The 23,189-nt window shown below is 43.1% G+C and overlaps 2 protein-coding genes and 2 non-coding genes across 4 annotated transcripts; all 4 read right to left on the bottom strand.

Annotated features, from left to right (window-relative positions):
• Positions 1-649: 649 nt before the first annotated feature.
• jhy (junctional cadherin complex regulator) lies at positions 650-18,010 on the bottom strand. Its single transcript, XM_018755054.1, has 9 exons — positions 17,793-18,010; positions 16,791-17,129; positions 11,792-12,476; positions 6,178-6,285; positions 4,537-5,099; positions 3,662-3,953; positions 2,112-2,198; positions 1,422-1,556; positions 650-1,043 (listed from the first exon to the last, which is right to left on the bottom strand). Exons 2-9 carry the CDS (start codon positions 16,994-16,996, stop codon positions 834-836), a joined length of 2,286 nt encoding a protein of 761 aa, XP_018610570.1. The 5' UTR covers positions 16,997-17,129; positions 17,793-18,010; the 3' UTR covers positions 650-833.
• A 670-nt stretch (positions 18,011-18,680) lies between these two features.
• Positions 18,681-23,136, bottom strand: hspa8 (heat shock protein 8). The gene is made up of 9 exons (XM_018755348.2): positions 23,040-23,136; positions 21,984-22,193; positions 21,673-21,878; positions 21,113-21,265; positions 20,453-21,008; positions 20,046-20,248; positions 19,630-19,828; positions 19,318-19,550; positions 18,681-19,240 (listed from the first exon to the last, which is right to left on the bottom strand). The coding sequence occupies exons 2-9, from the start codon at positions 22,186-22,188 to the stop codon at positions 19,046-19,048; spliced, it is 1,950 nt and encodes a 649-aa protein (XP_018610864.1). The 5' UTR covers positions 22,189-22,193; positions 23,040-23,136; the 3' UTR covers positions 18,681-19,045.
• LOC114910450 (small nucleolar RNA SNORD14) lies at positions 19,901-19,997 on the bottom strand. Its single transcript, XR_003797642.1, has one exon. It is a non-coding gene; the product is annotated as a small nucleolar RNA SNORD14 (small nucleolar RNA).
• Positions 20,316-20,412, bottom strand: LOC114910461 (small nucleolar RNA SNORD14). The gene has a single exon (XR_003797653.1). It is a non-coding gene; the product is annotated as a small nucleolar RNA SNORD14 (small nucleolar RNA).
• Positions 23,137-23,189: the final 53 nt, after the last annotated feature.

Raw genomic sequence — 23,189 nt, 5'->3', positions numbered from 1 at the left:
CTATCACTGCAGTTCCACATTTCAAAGTTGCTCAAGTCGATGCATGGTTTCAAAATGATTATGAATGGTATTACTGGTGCAAATTTTCCAGGACAAATTTTAAATTCCATTAAAAAAAAAACATGGGTTCTACTGACAATAATGATTGCGCCATGACTTTTGACAGAAACTGCAAGCATAATATGTCTGCTGAGAGCATTTATTAATAGTTTAAAACAACCTTGTTGACCAGCAGTACATGCAATTTGCTAAATCAAATAGCAAAAACATACTGTCTTTGTAAATAAACTGTAAAGGAAAATTTTGAACATTACAGTTCCTGAATGACTGTCTAGTCTAAATACAAAATGTTCTAATCTGGTAGTTCTTCACATTAAGTGATACAATAACATGCATAATGGTTGCCAAATACACTTATGTTATTCAAAGTTTTAGTCAACAGTTGCTTTTTCCAGCAAGATGTTTCTTTGATATTTATATCAAACATATTTTGACATGGCACACTTTATAAAATGACTAGAGAATTTTAAAAATATCATTGTATTTAGACATATACGTAAACATGCAATATAAAACTAAAAATAAATTATTTATGTACAAAACATGATATACTTTTAAATCACTCAAATCTTTTACATAGAGAGCGCGAGATCATAATGAATTAAAAGTGAAGTGAAACAAGTTTAATTTCGATTTTATTATAATAATGCACTCTGAGGTTCTGACAAGCTGTTCGTAAGTGCTTACAAACCTCACACAAGTATTTCATAGTAAAGTGGAAAAAAAACCGCCACATTTCATGTCATCTATCACTGAATGTTAGATTCATGGGATTAAATGAGCTGTGGGATTCTGAAATGAGCTATGGCCTGCTTTTCTTCTTCATGACGCTTCCGCAACATCTCCAGCGTGGCCAGCTGGGATATGTCTAGGTACTCCAGATTTTGCACATGCTCAGTGAAACTTTCTTTCTTAGTTACCTCCCTGTTCTTCTGCTGAGAGGGCACCTTGGGCTTTGGAATGTTCCTTGCATATTCCAAAGCCTTGGGGAAAAAAGACCCACATTTTTACTTGGATGTACAATAAGGGTTTACAATTTCAATTAAAACTGCAACTGGTATATTCACTAACACATATCTTCAGAGGTCTCTTTGGTCATGACTAAAAATACACTAATGATGTTATTATTATTAAGCTGCTCATCCAAAGTGACTTTTGCCAACACTTTTATCTTCATCACACACTATAGATGAACAAGCATCCTTCCAGAAACCTGTCTGGGACACTATGCTGCTGCCTTCGCTCCCAGTAAGCAAGCTTTGGTAAAAATACATGAAAGGGGCTTAGATCCCACTCATATCTACAGAACAAAGATGCAAAGCACAGAATTCACTTGGCTCTACACAAGGTTGCTGTCTCACCTTCATCCTGGGTACCATGTCCTTGTTATCCTTGTCCACTGGATCTCTGCTCACCAAAGAAGCATCCTTGACTATCTTCTTGTTCTGCTCCCGGATGGTATTTGAATACTCCCTCTGTCGTCTCATTTTCTCTGCCTGGCCAAATTGAAAAAAAGAGGTGTGTGTTTGTGGTGAGGGGGGTAAAAGGGAGCTTAATGAATTAACAGTGGTACATATCCTTTAGGGCCCTTCTATTTAGGTACTACACTGGAGCTTGTCTGGTGGTCTAGACCTTCACACATGGCAACTGCTGACACCAACCCACTAATGTCCCTGGAATACTGTGTTCTTTCACTTTGTTCAAATGAACAAATACAATATACGAATCTACCACACTCTTGTCCAAATAGTTTGCTATTTGTGTCATTCTGCTGTGATTATTTTAGAATTACAATCTTAAATGTATCAGAAATACCTTGACACAAAACCTAGACATCTGGAATTCTACTACAGAAAGAATTCTCGAAAAAGCAAGTAAGAAATCATTTGCGTGATCATATCTTCATATTTGCCTAATTTTCTAATAAGAAATCTAAGCAGAAAGAAACTAATTTTTTTTTCAGTATGCATCTGTAATGTGAACTTAGCATTCAAAAGAAAAGCTCATTTGTCTTCACAATTTTTTTTATTGATACTAAAAGTCATACTTACAGTAACTTCTGATATTTTATAATTTGGTCCAAGTCCTCCAAGTTTAATATCCTTTTGTAGGGATTTGTAGTCTTTTAGGGTGTAGGCCTGCAAAGGTATGCACTGACACATGTATTTCAGCGTGCTAAACAACATATGTAGGCACACACAAACCAAGCTTCAACAATCTGAGTGCATATTAAAATACATATTTACTTGCAGAAAGCACTTTCAACTTGTTGCCTTGCATTGCATGTTGACGTGGTGTACCAAACACTTTAGCAGGGGTCACACTGGCCGGAATAGAGCCCCTCCACCCCCTGCCCAACTGCTGCGGGGTAAGAAGCAAATCCGCAGGGCCGATCTGAGGTGCACTCGGACCGCCATACACAAGCCGCGCCAGACAAAAGAGCCCTAATCATTCCAGATCAGACTGGCTCCTCTCTAAGATCTCAGGCTACTTTTAAATTAGCCATTTGCCATGGACCCACCAAGCTTTGTTTGTCTTTTTCCGCTCTAATTTCTATCACTTGAGATCCTTTCACTTGCTTTTTTTCTGTCTGTATTATCATAAATTTATCCCTAAATCTTGTCAGACACGATGCCTGAAAATCCCTGCCCCCCAGTTCTTCCCCACTCCACCAGGGTTAAGAAGTGGATGAATGATGCGGTCATGCTTTTATGCCTCTCCACACTAGGCTGTTCAATAAATGTATGTCACCTTCCTTCAGAAAAGCAGGGAAATGTACAAGCAGCAACATGCACGAAGGGAGGACATCAGGCACTGTATTCAGAATCTGAGTATCAAAAAACGGACATATTCCAGAGTAATTTTATCATGGTTTGTCAGCGCTGCGAGCCACTCTAGGTAACAGCTCCAACTGGGCTAGAAAAGGGCTGCATTTCTATACACAGGCAATTATATTTAGAAATAAATAGAGCTGCTGGACAGTTTGTGGTCTGTGTGCTTTAGCATTAACTGGTACTGAAGCGTTCATATTAAAATCACATTACAGCTATGGGGGACTACGGCGCTCTCCGGCCAGAGAGAGAGACAGAGACCAACATTAAGTGCAAATTGGCATCTTACCAAGCCTGCACCCGAAATAACCAGCTTTTCTCTGATCCCCTTACTTTCTAATAGGTTTGGAATAAGTCTTTGTGACCATGTCTTATGTCATCATCTCATGGCAATTAGTGGCATATTATATTAATTACAAAATGAAATTGATGTGCAGGTTGGCACTAAAAGCCCCTTTAATCATTTAAGCAGAAAGGAGTTAATTACAGGACATTATTTCTCACTACAGACATAGGTGTTTTTATTACTGCTTGTTATTTTACATTTCACTGCTCTTTTTTAGTGCACATAGAAATACGATGAACACAGCAATGACAGCAAATGAACCAGCACACTCACTAAAAGTTTGCTACTTAATTAGAACTTAAATTAAAACTCAAGTAAAAGTTATTGCTTTTTTTACATTTTCGAGAGTTTGAACTGAATGATTTGCACAGAAAGATATTTGTTTTTCCAAAACATGTAGATAAAAGAGGAGAGAGACAAAAACCTTGTATGCAGCTCTTTCCTTAAGCTGCTTTTGCTTCTCCAATTTTGCAAGGTAGCCCTCTGAGACGCTCCGCCGAAGGCTGTTCACTCGCTGCCCGGATCTCTGGCTGCTCGGTTCAGCGCTGCTTCCCGCTGTCTGCCCGATAGGGGGCAGCACTTGGTAAAGCCTTGAGCTCGGGGGTGTGAGGCCAGGACTCAGCAAACAGCTCTTATATTGTTGCATAATGCGCTGATTGCCCAGGTCCTGGTAGACGACTTGCTCAACAGCATGTTGCCATTTTGCAGGAAGGCCCCTGGTGCATGGAGAAGAAGTTCACCACCATACATTTATTCACTTGACAGATACTTTTCTCCAAAGTGACTTCCAATGAACACTGTGTAGCAGTATCAGCCCATACTTCATTCACTCAAGGTGACTTACACTGCTAGATACACTACTTACAATGGATCACTCATCCACACATCAGTGAAACACACTCTTTCTGTGTCACTCACACACTATGGGGGAACCTGAACAGCATGTCTTCAGATTGTGGAAGGAAACCAGAAAACCCTGACCCTAACCCACACAGACATGGGGAAAACATGTAAACTCCACACACAACGAGCAGAGAGTGAACCCATGCCCTCTCCCACCACCCAGTCACTGTAAGACAGCAGCACTACTCGCTGTGCCACCGTGCCACCCAGATGTAGTCAGGCAATCGGCTGAATGTACATATTTCAGTCATTATAAGCATAATGGACAGAGTTTTATCTTGCTGTCTTTTGGGAAAAGACTTAAGTAATTGTGTGTAGTTATATGGTTCAGTTTCACTTGTTGTACAACCATTACATACCGTACAATAGAACAAGTGACCCGAAAAAACTGCCCACCTTGCCTTGGTTGGATCCATGCTCACAAATGAGGGATTACCCTGGTCCGGCAAAAGCAACCCTCCACTGCGTCCACCTCGGAAATTCTGTCTTTCCAGATTCTGCTGGTCTGCACCTTGATCTGAGGAAGGGAGGGCGGGAATCTGTTGCGCCAGTCTGGGGTTGTAGTACGGGACCACCTGAGATGGGGCAAGCCAGAGGTTCAAATGAGAGCCCACTGTTGGTAAGTGGTAGATGCCTGGAGGCCTGGCCCTCAACACGGGGTTGTGAGAGGTGGAGACACTGTGCTCTGAGGTTTGCTGGTCCAAGAAAGACATGATGTCAGAAGGCGTGTTGACGTTGATGTTCAGGTTCACAGTGGGAGTCCCCTGCAGGCACTTCGGTTGCAGAGCCGGAGCAGACGCTTTGGACCACTGAGACGCGTCCGACACTGGACTGACTCTCTTTCCGTTCCTGTCCTCGTGTGCCAAGGATCTTGGGAGATTCTGTCTCCTGTCTTGCGCTGGATTATGATTGTTTCTTTCTGCCTTCTGCCCTTTCTTGGCACTGCAGCCCTGAGCTAGCTGTCATGAGAAAGGAACAGGTTTATCATGTGTGCTCAGCTGATGGAGCATAAATATTCACATTAACTCAAGTGGCCTGAATAAATTGAAGGTTTGCTTTGCCTTCATTTCTGGGTTATGGCAGGAAAAATGTTAGCTGTGAGGCAAAAAAAATAATAGCACAATAATAAACAAATTTAATTCAACCACTTACTATAAATGAATAGATGAAATCCTTGATAATGAACCACATCTAAAATGATTAAAATGAATAATATTTCAAAGAACCAAAAAGCACTGATTATCATCATGTAACCGACAAAAAAAGTCTTAAAAGGCACCAGTAAAAAAAAAAAAAAAAAAAAAGAAAAGAAAGAAAAAGAAAAAAACTCTACAGCAAGCAAAGCTCAAAATTTTTAAAAGCAGATACAAGGCGTTGTTCTGTGAGCTCTTTAAATCCGCATATGTGGGGAGGACAGTCGAATGATCCCATCCAATTACAAAAAACTACTTCCTTCCACAACTATCATTATAATGCATTTTCCGCTGTCATTACAGCCTGGAGTGCGGGTGGATTTAAATAATTTTAATATTACGTTTCTGTCCTTTCTCTTTTTCAGAAGACACCGTTACGAGGAGGACTGTGCCGCTGCCACCCCCCCCAATAAATAAATAAATAAATGTTCAGTGAGGTTAGCGGCTGTGCCTCAGCATCTAATACATCTGATTTGACAAACACCAGCTTTCACCATCTTAATGGGAAAATATTTACACTCCTCTCCCTGGCAGCATTAAGGCGACCGCTCAAGTGCTCCAAATAATGACGCTTCTCCATTCCACACAGGGCCATGAAGCCTCCTTTTCAGGCGCCTCCATTGTGCCTCAACAACTCGGGCAGAAATTGGGCCTGCTGCTGTGAAAATGAAATCCCAGGTGACACTGGGCCCAAAGTGGGGAAATGTTCATCTCCGGCCAGAGCCATCACCCAGTCGCAGGGTGGCTTTAAGGTGAAAGAGACACACTGGGCATCCATCTAAATAACACCCTCTGGATGAAAGGTGGAAATCAGTAAACGGGGTAAGAGAAGGGTGATTTTTACCTTCAGTTTCTGCGCTCTCCTTTGCCACCTTTGCTCTGCATCCAGAGCTTCATCCACATCCTCCAGGCTATCAGCACTATACACCTTCTCTCTTGTTTCTGACTCATTCTGGAAGGGAAAGGGGAAATAAATTCAAAAGATTTAACACCAAAAGCACAAAGAACTGGGATCCAAACCATTGCGCGCATCACGACCCAGATCATTGTCAGCATCAAGTCCCTGAACTCATTTTGCTGCTTTCAAAATTAATCCCAGAATAAAACAAGTAAAAGCTAGGAGTAGCAGCACCCCCCAAAGCGAGATGTTTGGTAGGGTCTCGGTCAAGGCATTGTGTCGTTTTCTGTCAGTTCTCAATACCTGTAGCTAATGGCCCTTATAAACATACCTACCTGTGTGGAGTGTGTCAAAATTCAGCGTCCAACACTAATGTTTAGTTGGGTCTCTAAATAGAGATAAAGAATACATTGCACGCCAGCTGCATAAAACTCACTCATACACTTTGATCCTTGACATTTATTGCAAATAAAGTGTTTTAAAGCCACGCCTGAGACACTGATTGTGTTAACGTAACAGATCAGAGGAAACATCGGCCCCTAATGCAGTAATGAAAATCACTTAGTTAACTTCAGGTCTCTTTGGCGCCTAAGAACAATCCGGTCCGATCAATGGTATTGACAGCTTGAAGAGTCCTTTATTGATTGTTTCTAATTCTAAAAGGCTGAATGGCCTGAATAAGGTCACCAAAAATCTTGTTGTAGTGAGTTGATTGAGTTGTAATATATCCGTCAATAAATGCACCGCCATGCTGATCTATCTATTTACTGAAAGGGCAGGTAAGCAGGGAACTAATAATATTGTTTATTTCTTACTATTAGTGCTAGACTCACAGATAGATGATAGCTACTTGTTGCAGGAGGCTTGGCGACTTACCGTTCAATGCTTCAGTGGAGTTGGGAACTGTGCTCAGAAAAACAGACAAAAAAGCTCAACGGCCTCTTCTTCTGTCAGATGAGAATACCGTTGCTAGATGAGCACCGTCCAGTCAACAGATATAATTCATTGTTTTCGGAAACAAACTGTCACCGAGCCCTGTGGCCTAAATTATACCACAAGTAGTATTTTAAGGCCACTGGTGCTGTTAAAAACAAGCCCAACCCATGGGGCAAATAATTTTAATTCGTATTTGCCCATAAAGCACTTGAAACCTTTGCGAGCGACACGCCACACAGCAACGTGTGGTTTCGTCACTACGTTAAATTATTTGGACCTTAATTTCAGTTTAGCTTCTGTTAACTTGAGGGCTTCAAACGTGAATCATATGATCACGCTATTTCTTTTTCGTCATTATTCCAGCATTATTATGTAATCTTGTTTAAATTGATGCCTTCATTCTGGTGCCGCTAGAACAGCAACGGAGCCACACTGGCAAAGCGTTGGTGAGATGGTGGCAACGTGCCAGCAGCTTCATGAAAAATTGCACATCAAGAACTGCTAAGCACTTTGCACGAGTACAGAATGCAGCAGTGATTTGAGTGTAACCATGAGGAAGAAAAAAAGATTTGCCGATACAGACAAGTGTCACTGCGGACCAGATGGAGCCCGGGGTGGCACAGCGACCCGGTGTGGTTCTGCTCCCTGGCGTTGGCCTCATGCCTGTTGTGGTTCGGCTCTGGACTCCGCGACAGGTGTCAATGGGATGCGGGGCAGATGCCGCACGCACTCCCCCCCGCCACCCCCTCATTACCTCTTCCACGGAGAGATGGGTCGCAACCTCTGTTCGCGTTCCCGCCCGTGCCTTTTGTCAACCATTTTAATAGTCCCAATCAAATCGAGAAAATGATCAAGCAAAATTGCATTTTGAGCATCGTAAGCTGCGTAATATCTATTCTGTTAAATTGAGGCCCGTAATTGGCTCGCCGCCGACAAGCCGCAACAAAGGCAGCAATTGCATCGTGTCATTTTCCCCCGAGACTCGGAAACACAGCTTTGCAATGAAGACATCAAAGGGCCACGGATCTTGAATTGCATTTGGTTGCTATTGTGGCCGCCAGGGCAATTTTGATTAGGTGTTTACACTGAGGTATGGCATACAGTAGCAGAGAGGCCCGGAGCCTTGGTCTGCAGCTATTAAGAGATTGTACATTATGTTCCTGGCTTTGAAGTGAGGGCCCGGGGAGCGGCGAGCGACTGGGGGCCGAGTGCAATGGCAGAAGATTGCTCCGCTACTTCTGTCTTTATCAAAGGCGCTCGGGCCCGAGCCCATCCTGACTCCCGCGCTCGCCGTAAAAAGTCGCAGCACTACGAGACAGTGCACGTTTAATAACGTCTCTAATTATCAGCAGTAAATGATCTCAGAGGCCCCTGTCAAAGACCAAATAGCACCTTTTAAAAGCCCTAATAGCACACTTAGCTGCGCTCAGGCCTGGCCCGTGAAACTGATGTGATTACGAATCCCCGAATCCCGGTATTTTCTCGCTCTGTTTTGAAGGACGCCCTTCACAAAGATGTTGCTCTGAGACTGGTCTACGGGGAGCATACGAACGCAACGGTGACGGAGACAGAACAGGTGTATTTACAACTATGCCGAACGCGTTTTTGCTGCCGCTGCCCTTGCTCATCCCGCATTCTGCCGAAAAACTCAGCAGAGTCATTTAACGGTACTTTATCTATTCAGTTTTTAAGGGTACGTACGGTTCTAGTTGATGTAGCGTCGGTGAATTCAAGCAATCCAGCCATGTTTTCTTTTTTCTGCAGATATAATCTATTACGGACATGGAACAAGAAAGACTAGTTGCATATATATGAACAGAGCAGAAATGTAAAATGGAATCAAAAGTGCAACTCTGCAGAATAAACTTTCATCCAACGAGCTTTTAGTGGTGTCATATGCAAAATCCAGTTTTTTTAAACAAGGTTCGCTACAAACCGGGTAGGGTTCAGCGCCGTGCGCTCGTCTGAAAGCCATCAGTTAAAAACAAAAAGTCCGCACAAATCGCGAGACGGCTACGCGCACGGCCAGCCGAGGGGAAGCCTCCCGTCGTTCACGCCACAATGCTAACAACACTTGAATATGCAAATAGCGATGGCGGGAGTCCCTGCAGAAAGGGCCGGCTCAGATGGGCCGGCAAATCCTGGAGATGCGGCGAAGCACTACATGCGCCGCCGTGGCGCACAGATAGGCAACCTTAGTCAATTACGCTCCTGTGCCAGGTGCACAAGGTACATAAGAGGCTATTGGTAACCGTGCTTCTGTGATGTCCTTAATAGCTACTGTTATATGGATCAACTCATAATAGGCACTACATAGCCAGGCATGTTTTCTTTTCACTTCTCCTTGCAGCCTGCAATTGAAAAGTACTTCTCTCTGCCAAATTAATTTCCCTGCCCTACTCCGGTCATACTACTTGTATCTTTACCCTTGTGTGAATCAATTAAAATGGAGTGGCGTAACATCCAGGTTCGAAATACATTTGGCTGATACTGTCGCGGGGGCTTAGAAAGAAATGCTCGGCACTGAGAGCACACGTCGACATCGTCGTCGACTCACATCTCACGGAAACACCACACTGCCCACATTGGCACCTCACGCCCAGCGAGGCACGCGGAGCGCTGGCATTCCACAGGGCAAAGCAACGTGAAACACCGGTGACTGGAGGTCAGCTCCTGAAGGGGCGGAAGACTCAACATAACCACTTTGTGTCCCACACTGGGAAATATTGGAAAATATGGAAAATCTGACAATATTGTCGCAGCATTCGGGAATGGAATGTACAGACATACAGCTGTGCTGGCAAAGAGACCTGAAGGCACAGATCCTGCTTGGACAGAACCTAAATGGAATTTGGGTGATAACTTATACTCAGAAGAAAAGGCTTTTGAAATGTTTTCACTTCTCACTATTATTAATTTAACGACCTAAACAGCTAATCTTTCGTGTCATTTTGTGCACTGCCTTCTAAAGTACCAGCAAATACCACGAGTAGTATTAAACTCTGAGGTATTATTTAGAGATATTATAGCACTCGAATGTAGTATTTCTCTCTTGGAGGCCACATCTATCATATCCAGGACGTCAGCATAAAACATCGTGGAGGTCAGATCTATCAACTTCAGAATATGTCAACGGGAAACATATTTGAAAGAAAAGCCATTTAGAGACGTCTTTACCGCGTGCATGATGCCCAGAGGCTTGCATGAAAATGTTTCCGTTTTTTTTACATTTCTTAAGACAGATATTATTTCAGATGTGTCCCTTCAAAGTGTTTTGATGAAGTATAATGAACAGATTCTGTGCAGCATTTTAGTGTATGTCCAGCAGTGATGAATATTTTCAGTTTTGTGGCAGATACAGAAAGAGGAACATACTGAGAGACTGTAAGAGTCCTTGTCCAAATGTCATCTGCAGCAGTCATGTTTTCCACGGGCTATGTATTTGCACAATGTTTGTGTGCCCTCTAGCGGTACTTAATGACATTACAACCACGTCACAGGTCGTACACCTATTCCCCTCATAACGGGGTTAATTCGTTCAGTGAAAACATACCCGTAGGAGAAAGTCCCAACTTCTTCCAGGAAAAAAAAACTAAACTAACAAAAGAAAAGGTTTTTATGCATGAAACTAATAACACATTTTACAATATTTGTTAAAAAAAATGACTAGCTTTTTAGTAATCTTAAATTTTCTTTTTCTTTTTCTTTTTTATACATTTTCATTAACTCATTCATTGTCAAGGGCTTGTCCAATCCAAGGTAGTGGAGATCCAGAGCCTATCCCAGAAAAACAGGGCATGAAACAGGGGACACCCTGGATGAAGACATTTTAATAATGCACAGATATTGGCAGAATGTTGTGTGTTTATGATACAAAGAAATAAATTTTACAAGATCACCACCGTTGTCTTTCGCTCAGTCTCCATGCCACTACAGGGACCGAACAGCATTACTTAACAAAGCAGATAAGATCATCTTCATTTGGTCACAAGACTGAGACTTTATTTTTCCTGTTGTAAGGGAATTTATGTTATTAAAGCTGTCTGTGACTTAACTCATTTAATTGTTATGTTTGTGGTTTATTTAAGTAGCTTGACATTGTAACTTGTTTCGCCGAAAAGCATCAGCTAACTATATTAATAGTAATAACGGTATTAAATCAGCTACTTTAATAGTGATTTATATTTACCATAATCAGGGGTTATGACAGATTATCCATGTGATTGGAAATAACAAGTATGTAGTTGGTTTCATAATGAAATGTACTAAAACAGATAAATTGATACAACTAACGGATAAAAAAAAAAAAATCTGGGTTTGAGATTCCCAAGATAGCAGCCATTGGAAAGAGTAAAATAGCTTTTGTAGAAGTAAACTGACAATTATTCCATTGTTCTGAATAATAAGGGAATATATCTTCATTAGCCATTACTGTAGCAGTTTTTCGCTATACGGGACTCCATTATTTGAGGGCTGTGTACATATTTTTCGAGTAAGAAGCACAAACACAAAATGCCAACTTCACAAATACTGCTGATGCCGAAACTGTAACAGATACATAATTATTGCACTGCATTTTACAAGAAATTTTAAAAATATGGCATTTTTCAATCTGGCATCATACCTTTTTAGTGTAGCCTTTCTCTCCCTTGTTCTCATGTGTCCAAAGGTACGAGCCCTGCTTGGGAGTGTTCATGCCCAGGGTCACCTTGTTCCGCTCTACAATGTCCCGCTTCGCTCTGGCTTCCTTCACCGTTGGCAACAAGCGGAGGGGCTTCGCCTTACGTCCAGCTTTCTCCTGCTTGTTTTTAACGGTCTGGCTGTCGTGCGCGTATTTCTGTTCACTGAACTGGTGCTGCCCTGCAGATCTACCATCAGTCCCATCAAAATGCTCGTGTGCTTTAACCAGCTGTTCATGCGAATGATTTCTGTCGGGGGCACCTTCAGGTGCCAGCCGTGGGCTTCGGTGCGCAGAACCACGCAGCTCCGTGTGATTTACCATATGCTCTCGCCAAGGTGGATGGTAAGGAGTTGGGGGCATCTCTGAGCTCAACTCCAAGCGGTGCTCTGACGTGCCGGGCGAAAACGTCACGGCGGGGACCCGGGAGATGTTTCTCTGCTTCTCTATTTCTCTTCCCGCAACATCGCCTTCCTCGCTGCAGAGGCCTTCTTCAGACACCTCTCTGAAAAGAAAGTACCTGCTCTCCAGCAGGGCGAGCTGGTTCCTGTCATTGTAGAGCTGCTCAAAGTTCAGCTTCCAGTTGGGATCATAGCGCAAGTCTGCATATTCATCCGCCTGGTGGCCCAGCCTGCAGGTATAATAAGTACAATAAAACCCAGTAGTGTACTTTTCAGTAAACTCTAAAAGCTATATTGCCATCGGTCAGTTACATTTACATTTATATGTATTTATTCAGCAGACGCTTTTCTCCAAAGCGACTTACAATGGATACTATGTAGTAAAGTTAAATATATAGGAAGGAAGAAATTTGTTATCATGTTTCCATCTACACACATACACACAAGTATACACACATACACACACACACACACACACAGAGGCAAATGTTCCGACTGCTTGAGAATTACCATATAGAGCCAAGTTTTGAAATTGACAATTTTCATCTAATGAAATGGAATTAAAGCACTGATATATCTGAATGGAAATTGCTACCTAATGTGCTCCTTCTAACATCAATGAATGGATCTCATTAAAATAATTAGCGGAGTGCTTCTTTGTTGTGCTGCTCTGAATGCTATGAGACCTTCTTCTCATTTTACGATGCCATTTGCAGAACTGTCTCGGTGCAAAGCACTTCAGTCAATGGCGGTGAAAGGGTAAGGAAGAGGTCGGTAATGACTCAGCCGTAATGAGCTCGAGAATGCATTATTGACATACGGATGGGGAAATCTTCACTATGCTAAGATTATGACTCTTAGATCAGAAATCCTAATGAACTATGGTACATCGGTGATATACAGCGTAGGGTTTTTGTTCATTTACTATAGAACTTGCAGAATTCGTAAAGACACGAAATCGCTCCCATTTGGTATGCGTCCTGAAACACAGATGAGGTCGCCCTCTAAGCGGGAGCCCTGACACCACACACCTGAACCTTGACCAACAGCTCCCTGGAAATAGTACGAAAGCTGACTGGTGAGTGGATCCCTCCTGACAGGAGAGCAGTTTCACATCCAGTGTTAAGTGTTTTCTGGGCACAGTCTGATGTTCCGGCGACAATAGGTGACAATAGGTGACAATAGGCAGGCTCGATTGCAGGATGGCGAGAATATGAGGCTCGTAGAGAGCTGGCAGGCGGGCGTGCGCGCCAATGGGCCCTTTGTCAGTGCTCACCACGGCCGCCACGCTGGAACACGTTTGGAGTGCCACTCCATGCAGCTTGTCAGCCATGGATACGCAAATAATAACAATAATATAAACTAAAGAAAGCAAAATAAAGAGAATGGCCTTTTCTCTTTCGTACAAAATATGATGACAACAACTCGGACGGAGCAGTTTTGTTGCGGGACTCAACACAGATGTGGGGTCCACACTTGAGATTTTTGTGTCGGCAGCACTGGGGGAAAAGGGCCCGCCATGCATATGCAACGAGGTGGGCCTTTCTAATGGACTACACAATGAGCACATATTGTGATAACCCCAAACAAAATAAAATCTCATTACCATTATATGGAGCCAGTTATGGCGAAATTACAAAATTAGAGGACTTCTTTGGACCCATTGTGGTTTAAACACTTAGGACATATTCAGTGGACATCATTTTCCGCTATTGCATAAGCAAAGGATAAGCTATTAAACATTTATGCCTCATCTGTTGTCGGGTAACCCAAAAGACTGATTATTCCAAAAGTGCCACATGCTTAATTTCACAAAAACACTGTTATTGGCGGAGCCTAAATTAATTGCCGTAAACGGAGGTTTAGGTTCAATTAAAAATTACCTCGAGCCCTTACAACATAGAAAGTGAGGAGATAAAAATTGCTCTTCAGGTATCATTAAAGGTTTGGCAAATCCTAACGTGATTAATTATTTAAGCTGAATGCGTTTAGAAAGCATTCCTTATGTACATGTATGTCTCCATTGAAGACTGTGATATTCATTTGTTTGGAAATGAAAAGCCCAGCATAAATATTTCAAAGTCAGGTCATATTATTTTTGTTTGTTGTTGAGAAGAGAAACCAGAATTCAGAAGAGTGGAGATCTCAAGAAAGAACTGAATGGGGAGTTTCAAAGAAGTACCAGAAAAGACAAGAGGCAGTTCAATAATAACACTGGCAAATAAGAGTGATGATGGAAACCGGTGTGGGAGAATAAGGGAGGTCTTTGAGAACATTTGAGAAATTGAAAAGAAGTTCCAGTCGCAGCTTCGAATGTTCAAAGACGCATGTGGAGAAGTAATAAAAGATGGAAAGAAGATAGTGAAGATATGCAGATACTGATGTCCAGGACACATTAGAAGAACTCAGTTGTGAAGAAGAACTCTTCATCATGGAGAATGAAATGAGATGAGGAAAGCATGGTGCTGCAGAGGGTAGCACTGGTGCCTCACGACTCCTGGGCTCTGATTTCAGACGTGGGTTCCAACATATGTTCGTTCACTGTGCGCTCATACGAGTTTCCTCCAAAGGTGTGTTTCAAGTGAATTGGTGGCTCTGAATTGCTCATTATGTGTGTGTGTGTGTGTGTGTGTGTGTTTTCAGATGGACTGGGAACGTATTATTATTTTTCCCATTTAAAGTAGTGGGAAATAGGCTTTTGGTATCCAAAATTTTAGTATCTGCACCATTTTCAGAAATTAATTAGATTTTTAATTGGAGATATTGCTTTGCTAAAACACAAAAAAACAAGCATAAAAGCAGATGAAATACAGAAAAACTAGGAAATACTACTCATTAAGTATTTTCTGAAGCTGAACAAGAACATATGACCCAAAATAAACAAGACTGTGGACTTTCTCTGGAAAAGCACAGCACTGCTCTTCCAAAACACACAGAAGCCATTTGTCCTGGGCGGGGGGGTGGCAGAAAGCCAGAGCCCAACCTGGCAACACAGGGCGCAAGGCTGGAGAGAGAGGAGACACACCTACAATGGGACACGAGTCTGCCACAAGGCATTCCAAGCAGGACTCGAACCCCAAACCCGCCAGGGAGCAGGACCCAGCCAAGCCCGCTGCCCCACTGCACCCCCCTGTATGAGTCAGCTCTGGATAAACATTTTAAGAAGGTAGTTTCTCAATTAATTACTTAAAGAATGCTGCTGCACGAGTTGTGCTTGACCTGCCGAAGCATTTCCACGCATCTCCCCTCATCTCTCTGCATTGGCTTCCAAAAGCTACGCAGATGAAGCTTAAGGCCCTGGTTACGGCCTACAAACCATCAATGGAGCCGCTCCTAGATATCTACAAGACCTGATCATCCACTACAGCGAAACCAGACTGCAACGCTCCTCCGAAGATGCCCGCTTGATGGTCCCACGCAAGCTAAAGCGAGAAAGGTTCTCGGTTCCGGCTGCGATGTGAGGGAATGACCTCCCCCTCTCACTCAGAACTGCTGAATCCCTCTCTACATTTAAGACGGGTCTCAAAACTCACCTCTTCTGGACTCACTTCTCCCCTGATCGGCTATGTGCTCCATAACCATGCGCTGTACTACATTGTCTTTATTTAAACATTTTTTAAAAAGTATATGCAGCTACTGGTGTAATTAATGTACACTGGTTATACTGTGGTTTGACACAAACTGACTGCACTCAAGAATCACGTGTCTGCATCCAAATCTCTCCTTCTGGGGATGTAATAGACTTTTTGTATTGTTCTTGGAGATACTTTGCAGAAAAGCGTCTGCTAAATGAGTAAATGTAAATGTAAATGTAAATGTAATTCATTCATTCATTCATTCATTCAGCCATTTTTTGAGGGCTAGATAGGAAGCAACCCTGGAGGAGACCTTAAAGTGTGTTAGATATTCCGTAAGAGAAAAAGAACCAGAACTACACTGTGACACAAGACCGCCATCTAGCGAGAGAACTCCCAGCAGCCTTTGCAGGTGTGTTCACAGGAACATGTTTGGTTAGAGCAGCAGAGATTAGTTCAAGCACAGAAGAGGTGGGGCTCAAACTGGGACTGTAGGGTCCCGTTATCTGAATGATGTTGGTTCAAATCCCGCTCCTGCTGTAGAGCCCTTGATCAGGGTACGTTCCTCAGACAGAGGCTGCCAGAATTCCCTGCTCTGTAACTGGGTAAATTGTTGTCACCTTGGCCAAAATTTAACATATATTTTAACTAGAGTGTCTAATTTACAAGTATTAAAATTAAAAAAAACTGCGTGATTGTGCTTCACTAACATTCTCTTCTTCCAGAGGCAATGACGGCCACTTGAAAATCAATATTACTGAGCCTGTTAAAAACATCGAAGGCATTACGTAAAGTTGGTGTATTTTATAATTTACAGCAGTTCAGCTCTGTGCCTCTGTGGGGTTCAATTACTTTTCTTCAGTGTCATTGTGCTGTGAATGGACAAGCGCATATTTCATTTCACCTCGACAGGGAGGGAGGGACGGACGGACGGACTGATTGATAGATAGATAGATAGCACTGAATTACCTTGATATTTTATGGACTTTGTTTTGCTGCATTGGCAGGATTTTACTGATACCTCTTGATATTCCTTTTTCCTGTGTCAGTGCTGGTAGTTCAAGGCTGTCATAGAGCTCATCATCCTTCTCTTCCTCACCGCCACAATTATTTTCACCACTACCTCCCGTCGTATCCGGTTCCTCCTGCTTCCTGCCGATGGAGTCCGTGTCCATGGTGAAGGCACCGTTCTGCGGGTTCACTGCGCCGGACACACTCCTGGGAAAAGCCCCCTGTCCGATTCCAAGGCGTCTCAAAGGCAGAGCTGATCTCCCTTGTTTAGTGAGAAGGGTCTTCTGCCAGACTTTGCTGGAAATAAATAATATCAAATATCAGGCAGAAAAGAACAATGGAGAATTTTCACCTCAGTGTGAGAACGCCGTTTTGTAAATTAAATTATGGAATGTTTTGTTTTGTTCTCATGAGTATCTTATGTTTAGCAAAGAGGATCAATCAAGGTCCTGCAGTCATTTTTAACTTGAACTGATGTCACTGAGTTTCTTATTCTTGCTGGGAATTATGCTTTGACTCTACTAAATATAGTAACAAAAAAGGTTTTGGTGGAAAAGATAAGAAATTATTTTCTTTTATTGTTTCAGATTCAAACCCCGGATCCAGAGGGACACACAGAATTCGGAACTCCAAAGACATTCCAGAAAAATTTTTAGAAAAAAAAGGTTACGGGTTTAATAACCACGTAATTATTCTGTCGACTTTTTAGAACTGTCTCGATTTGCATAACAAATATAATCATGAGAAAAACTTAAATAACTGAAAGAATGTAATGGACCGCGAACTGTGAACCTGAATGAGCGCGCAGTCCGGGAGCTTTATAAGTTTATACCAATAAGTTATTAATGAGTATGTCTACTGGCATGTAAGACGTTAAAAAAATGAAGGATTGGAAAACAAATAGGCACGTTTAGCGCGAGCCGCATTTCGGCCTCCGACCTGGCGGGTCCCTGATGTTACCTGGGTGTCTCGAGCGGCTGTGAAGCGTCTGTCCTCGCAGTCGCAGCAGAACAGTTCGCTAAAGATGCTTCGGTTCACTTCCAGTTTCGGGTACATCGAAACGCAAAGGACGGGAGATGGGAACAATGGAAAGGCGCCTTAAACTTTCCATGTTCGGACTCGGCAACCGCATGAATTTTGTAGCGAGAAGCGTTCACCCATTTCGAGGCGCGTAAACAGCGTCGTTACCATGGAAACGTGACAGCCTTGAGGCCGCAATGGAGCGCAGGGGAGGAGTTCAGGCAGGAGGGAAGGGCGCGTTTTTCTCTCGCGTTTCCTCTCACAATTCTAAATATTTCGTTGAACTCTTGGCGTTTAGCTTTATGTAGAATAGAGAGGTCGCCTCGGGTACACGGCAGGTAGCGCTGGTGGCCCAGTTACTGAGCTGTGCGCTGGAAACTGGCCGTCTCTGACATCTCCAGCCATGTGGCTTTAGGCGGACGCTCGAGTTCGACTGTAAGCAGGGTTTCATCCTGCCCCCAGCAGCTGGCAAGTCATGAAACTGGTGTTGCTTTCTATATACTAAAGAAAATTACAGGGATAACCTTTGCCCTGTCATTTTATGTACTGTAACTAGTACCCACTGTGCACATTTATCACAGCACTGACACAGAAGGTCCAGGTATCAATTACATGTCCAGAGACACTGCAGCTCCAACCATCACTTAATGTAGGGCAACAAGTTTTACAGCCACTTCAGGATACCCAACAATTACACCTTCTCTGCAGAAGGAGTAGCATGACCTACACCAGCACTTCAACTTGAAGTCAGTCTTTGTACTTGCCAGTATTAAGACACCTAAAATTAAGGATTGGGGAAGGTCAAGTAAGTGGCAATGTCCACTCAAATGGGAAATAATCCAGTCAGAGATGTTTATTTCAGAAACAGGCAATTTCAAACACATTGTGACAGTGGGACTAAGTCAGACATTTGTCTGTCAGCAACATTCTGATGTGCATGAAAGACTGCTTAACAGTTGCAAACATTTACTGGCCATAGATAACTGAGATACATTGATCCCTGTTTACCCTTTTATAAGTTAACTTCCTCTGTGGCACAGTACTCTAACACATGTACAGTCTTAATGACAAATAGCAATTTGGCAATCACGCTTTGAACATATGTTTTAACATTCTGCGCCACAGAAGTTAGAAAAGCTACCGCGTAAACATTGGTCAACTGAAAGAGGTAGCCGAAAACTGCCATGGAGTGATTAGTCAACTTCCTCAATGGTTGGTCCAGAGGATCCACCACCAGAACCAGCACCAGCTCCTGGGAAGCCACCTGGCATCCCCTCTGGCATTCCACCTGGCATGCCCCCAGCACTCTGGTACAGCTTGGTGATGATGGGATTGCACACCTTCTCCAACTCCTTCTGCTGGTGCTCATACTCATCCTTCTCAGCAGTCTACAAAAGACAGACTCAGTAAGATTTCAAAGCTTTCAGACTTTTAAGCCAAAATTTATAACACACCATATGCTTACCTGGTTCTTGTCAAGCCAGCTAATTACTTCGTTGCATTTGTCCAGGATCTTCTGCTTATCTTCATCACTGATCTTGCCCTTCAATTTCTCATCTTCAACAGTGGACTTCATATTGAATGCATATGACTCAAGGCCATTCTTAGCAGCTACCTTGTCACGCTGTACATCATCCTCAGCCTTGTATTTCTCAGCCTCCTGGACCATGCGCTCAATGTCCTCCTTGCTGAGACGCCCTGGGGCAAATAAAGCAAGCAATTATTCTCCAATATTAATGCCAATACTTGAAAAGTGAAAGCTAAAATTGCACTGTACCTTTATCATTCGTGATTGTGATCTTGTTTTCCTTTCCAGTGCTCTTGTCAACAGCAGACACATTCATAATGCCATTGGCATCAATGTCAAAGGTCACCTCAATCTGGGGCACTCCACGGGGAGCAGGTGGAATGCCAGTCAGCTCAAACTTGCCCAGCAAGTTATTGTCCTTGGTCATGGCACGCTCACCCTCATATACCTACAGGAATCACAAGATTCTCATCCACAATTGCACTCAATACCGGAAAGACGACCGCTTGCCACTAAATGCTCGCTCAGACATCCAAGGAAGGTACTTGGGCCATCTTTGGTCTTTCAACCTCTGGTGGAAACTACGAATGACTTAGGAATCTACTTCATCACAGCAAGCAGCTACAACCTGTTCTGCTACTGCACCACAATCCTCTTGCGCTTACCTGGATCAGCACACCAGGTTGGTTGTCCGAGTAGGTTGTGAAGGTCTGGGTCTGCTTTGTAGGAATGGTGGTGTTGCGTTTGATCAAAACAGTCATAACACCACCTGCGGTCTCAATTCCCAGGGACAGTGGGGTGACATCCAGCAGAAGCAGGTCCTGGACATTCTCAGACTTGTCACCAGACAGGATGGCAGCCTGGACAGCTGTCAGGACAGAAAAAGGATTGAGTCACTTTTGCCAGAAATACAAGTTCTAACAAGACACAATGACTCGCTCAGACATCCAAGGAAGGTACTTGAGCCATCTTTGGTCTTTCAACCTCTGGTGGAAACTACGAATGACTTAGGAATCTACTTCATCACAGCGAACCCATACTTCCAGGCATACAAGATCTTGCGGCACTTTACCTGCTCCGTAGGCAACGGCCTCATCGGGGTTGATGCTCTTATTGAGCTCCTTGCCATTGAAGAAGTCTTGGAGCAGCTTCTGGATTTTGGGGATACGGGTAGAACCCCCAACCAGGACGATGTCATGGATCTGGGCCTTGTCCATCTTTGCATCGCGAAGAGACTTCTCCACTGGGTCCAGAGTGCCACGGAACAGGTCGGCATTCAGCTCCTCAAAACGAGCTCTGGTGATGGAGGTGTAGAAGTCGATGCCCTCGTACAGGGAGTCGATTTCAATACTGGCCTGAGTGCTGGAGGACAGGGTACGTTTGGCCCTCTCACAGGCCGTGCGGAGACGGCGAACAGCTCTCTTGTTGTCGCTGATGTCCTTCTTGTACTTGCGTTTGAACTCCGCGATGAAATGGTTGACCATACGGTTGTCGAAGTCTTCACCACCCAGGTGAGTGTCTCCAGCAGTGGACTTCACTTCAAAGATTCCATCTTCAATGGTCAAGATGGAGACATCAAAAGTGCCACCACCAAGATCAAAGATGAGGACATTCCTTTCAGAACCAACCTGGAAGAGAATACAGATTTAAATACCTTAAAACAAAAAGCAGCAGTGAAAGTGACAGGATAAATTTCACAACCCAGAAACACCAAAACTATACTTTATCTTACCTTCTTGTCCAGGCCATAGGCAATAGCAGCAGCTGTTGGCTCATTGATGATTCGCAGAACATTCAAGCCCGAAATTGTTCCTGCATCTTTAGTAGCCTGACGTTGAGAATCGTTGAAGTATGCTGGCACAGTAATTACAGCATTGGTAACACTCTGTAAGAGAAGTCATGAGTTGGAAACAAAAAGCAAACAACTTAGATCTTATATCTGACCGTGACTGAAACATTATCAATTCAGTCAGGCAGCACAGTACTAGACAGTGTTGTCTCACTGCCTGAGTGGCGAGAGGATGCAAGGTCAATTGCCTGCTTAAGTCTGGAGTCGGATTCCTCTGAGTACCCATTTCCTCCCACTGTCCAAAAAACATGCTGTTCCAGTGGACTGCTGACTAAGTCACCTGTATTGCAACAATGGGTCACTGATGTATAGATGACCAACACAAGTAGTGTACTTGCAATAAGTCACTTTTGCCAACTATTCATTTTAAAGACTTTAGACAGCTCCTGCTAAATAAAGCAGTGTAAAAAAGGTGACTTAAAATAATCCAGACTGCAACTTACTTTTCCCAGGTACGCCTCAGCAATCTCCTTCATTTTAGTCAGCACCATTGAGGAAATCTCCTCTGGGTAGAAAGACTTTGTTTCACCCTTGTATTCAACTTGTACTTTGGGTCGGGAAGAGTCATTGATAACCATGAATGGCCAGTGCTTCATGTCAGATTGTACAACAGGATCATCAAACCTACGTCCAATCAGTCTTTTGGCATCTGTAAGAAAATGCAGACAGCTTAACCCACAGTTAAAATCAATACAAAATTTTTTAAAATCAAAATCTTATATGCCAACTAAGACCTGTTTTTAAAAAAACTCACCAAACACTGTGTTAGTTGGGTTCATTGCAACCTGATTTTTTGCTGCATCCCCAATCAAACGTTCTGAATCAGTGAATGCAACATAGCTGGGTGTGGTCCTGTTGCCCTGGTCATTGGCAATGATCTCCACTTTGCCATGTTGGAAAACACCCACACAGGAGTAGGTGGTCCCCAGATCAATACCAACAGCTGGTCCCTTCGACATGTTGCCTGTAGAGGGGAAGTTCAAAATTAGCTGTTCGCATCTGCCATGATCTGTAGGCCACAGAAAATCATCCAAACCATGCACTTGCTACAGCAAGTCCTTTGAACATCTTAGTTAATGCAGCCTTAAACAGGAAACGCTCATAATTATCGCAGGAAAATTATGTTTCCATCGACTTAGTCGATCAATCATCGCCTCGGTAAAAGAAATTCTTTTTAAAAAAAAGACAGATAAAGGTGGCTCCATAAAAACCGTAACTTAATGTTACAAAACAGCACTGAAATAAGAGTTAGCGCCACACGTCATGACCACACAGAGGCTTAAAATAATGGCGACCGCGTGCGGGTACTGCAACTTCTCGAAGGTTCCAGACGTTCCCGATTCAGCGCGCGCCCTCCCTCATTAGCTACCTCACGAGCAGTTACGTAACGTTCTAGAATCTTCCCAATACCAGGAAGTGAGTCTCGCTGTAGTTAACAATACCACGCTCACTTACTATTCCATAAAACACAGCATGCGTTTGTTAGACTAATTATTAAACTTACGCAGTCTTAAGAGTAACATGAACCATTTCACAACCTAGTACAACTTAGTCGACAATCGGAAAAACTACAGAATTAAAAAGTTTAAGAAATTTTCGCTAAATAAAAGCCAGAATGAGCGAAGTAACACAAATGAATGAACATGAATGATGATCAACGTGGCGTGGGTGACCATAATATGCCACAACATACTTATATTATTAAAAACTATAAGTTTATACAACCTATGTCTATGAGTCGATCTCTAGTAAGTTAGATATTTAGTATTACCAATTCCTCCCCCCCCCCCCCATATCATAGAGAACTTACCTAAAAATGAGGTATAAAACACACCCTTTGTTGGTATTAATCTGAAGCGAACCAGACGTTAACGCGTCCCACTGTTACTTATAAGCGAAGGAACGAAGAAGCTTCTGGAACTTGCATATATCGTCGGCTATCGGACCAATCACATACCAG

The sequence above is a fragment of the Scleropages formosus genome, chromosome 4 (assembly GCF_900964775.1).
Source record: "Scleropages formosus chromosome 4, fSclFor1.1, whole genome shotgun sequence".
Lineage (NCBI taxonomy): Eukaryota > Metazoa > Chordata > Actinopteri > Osteoglossiformes > Osteoglossidae > Scleropages > Scleropages formosus.
This window is presented reverse-complemented; position numbering and strand designations above follow the sequence as displayed.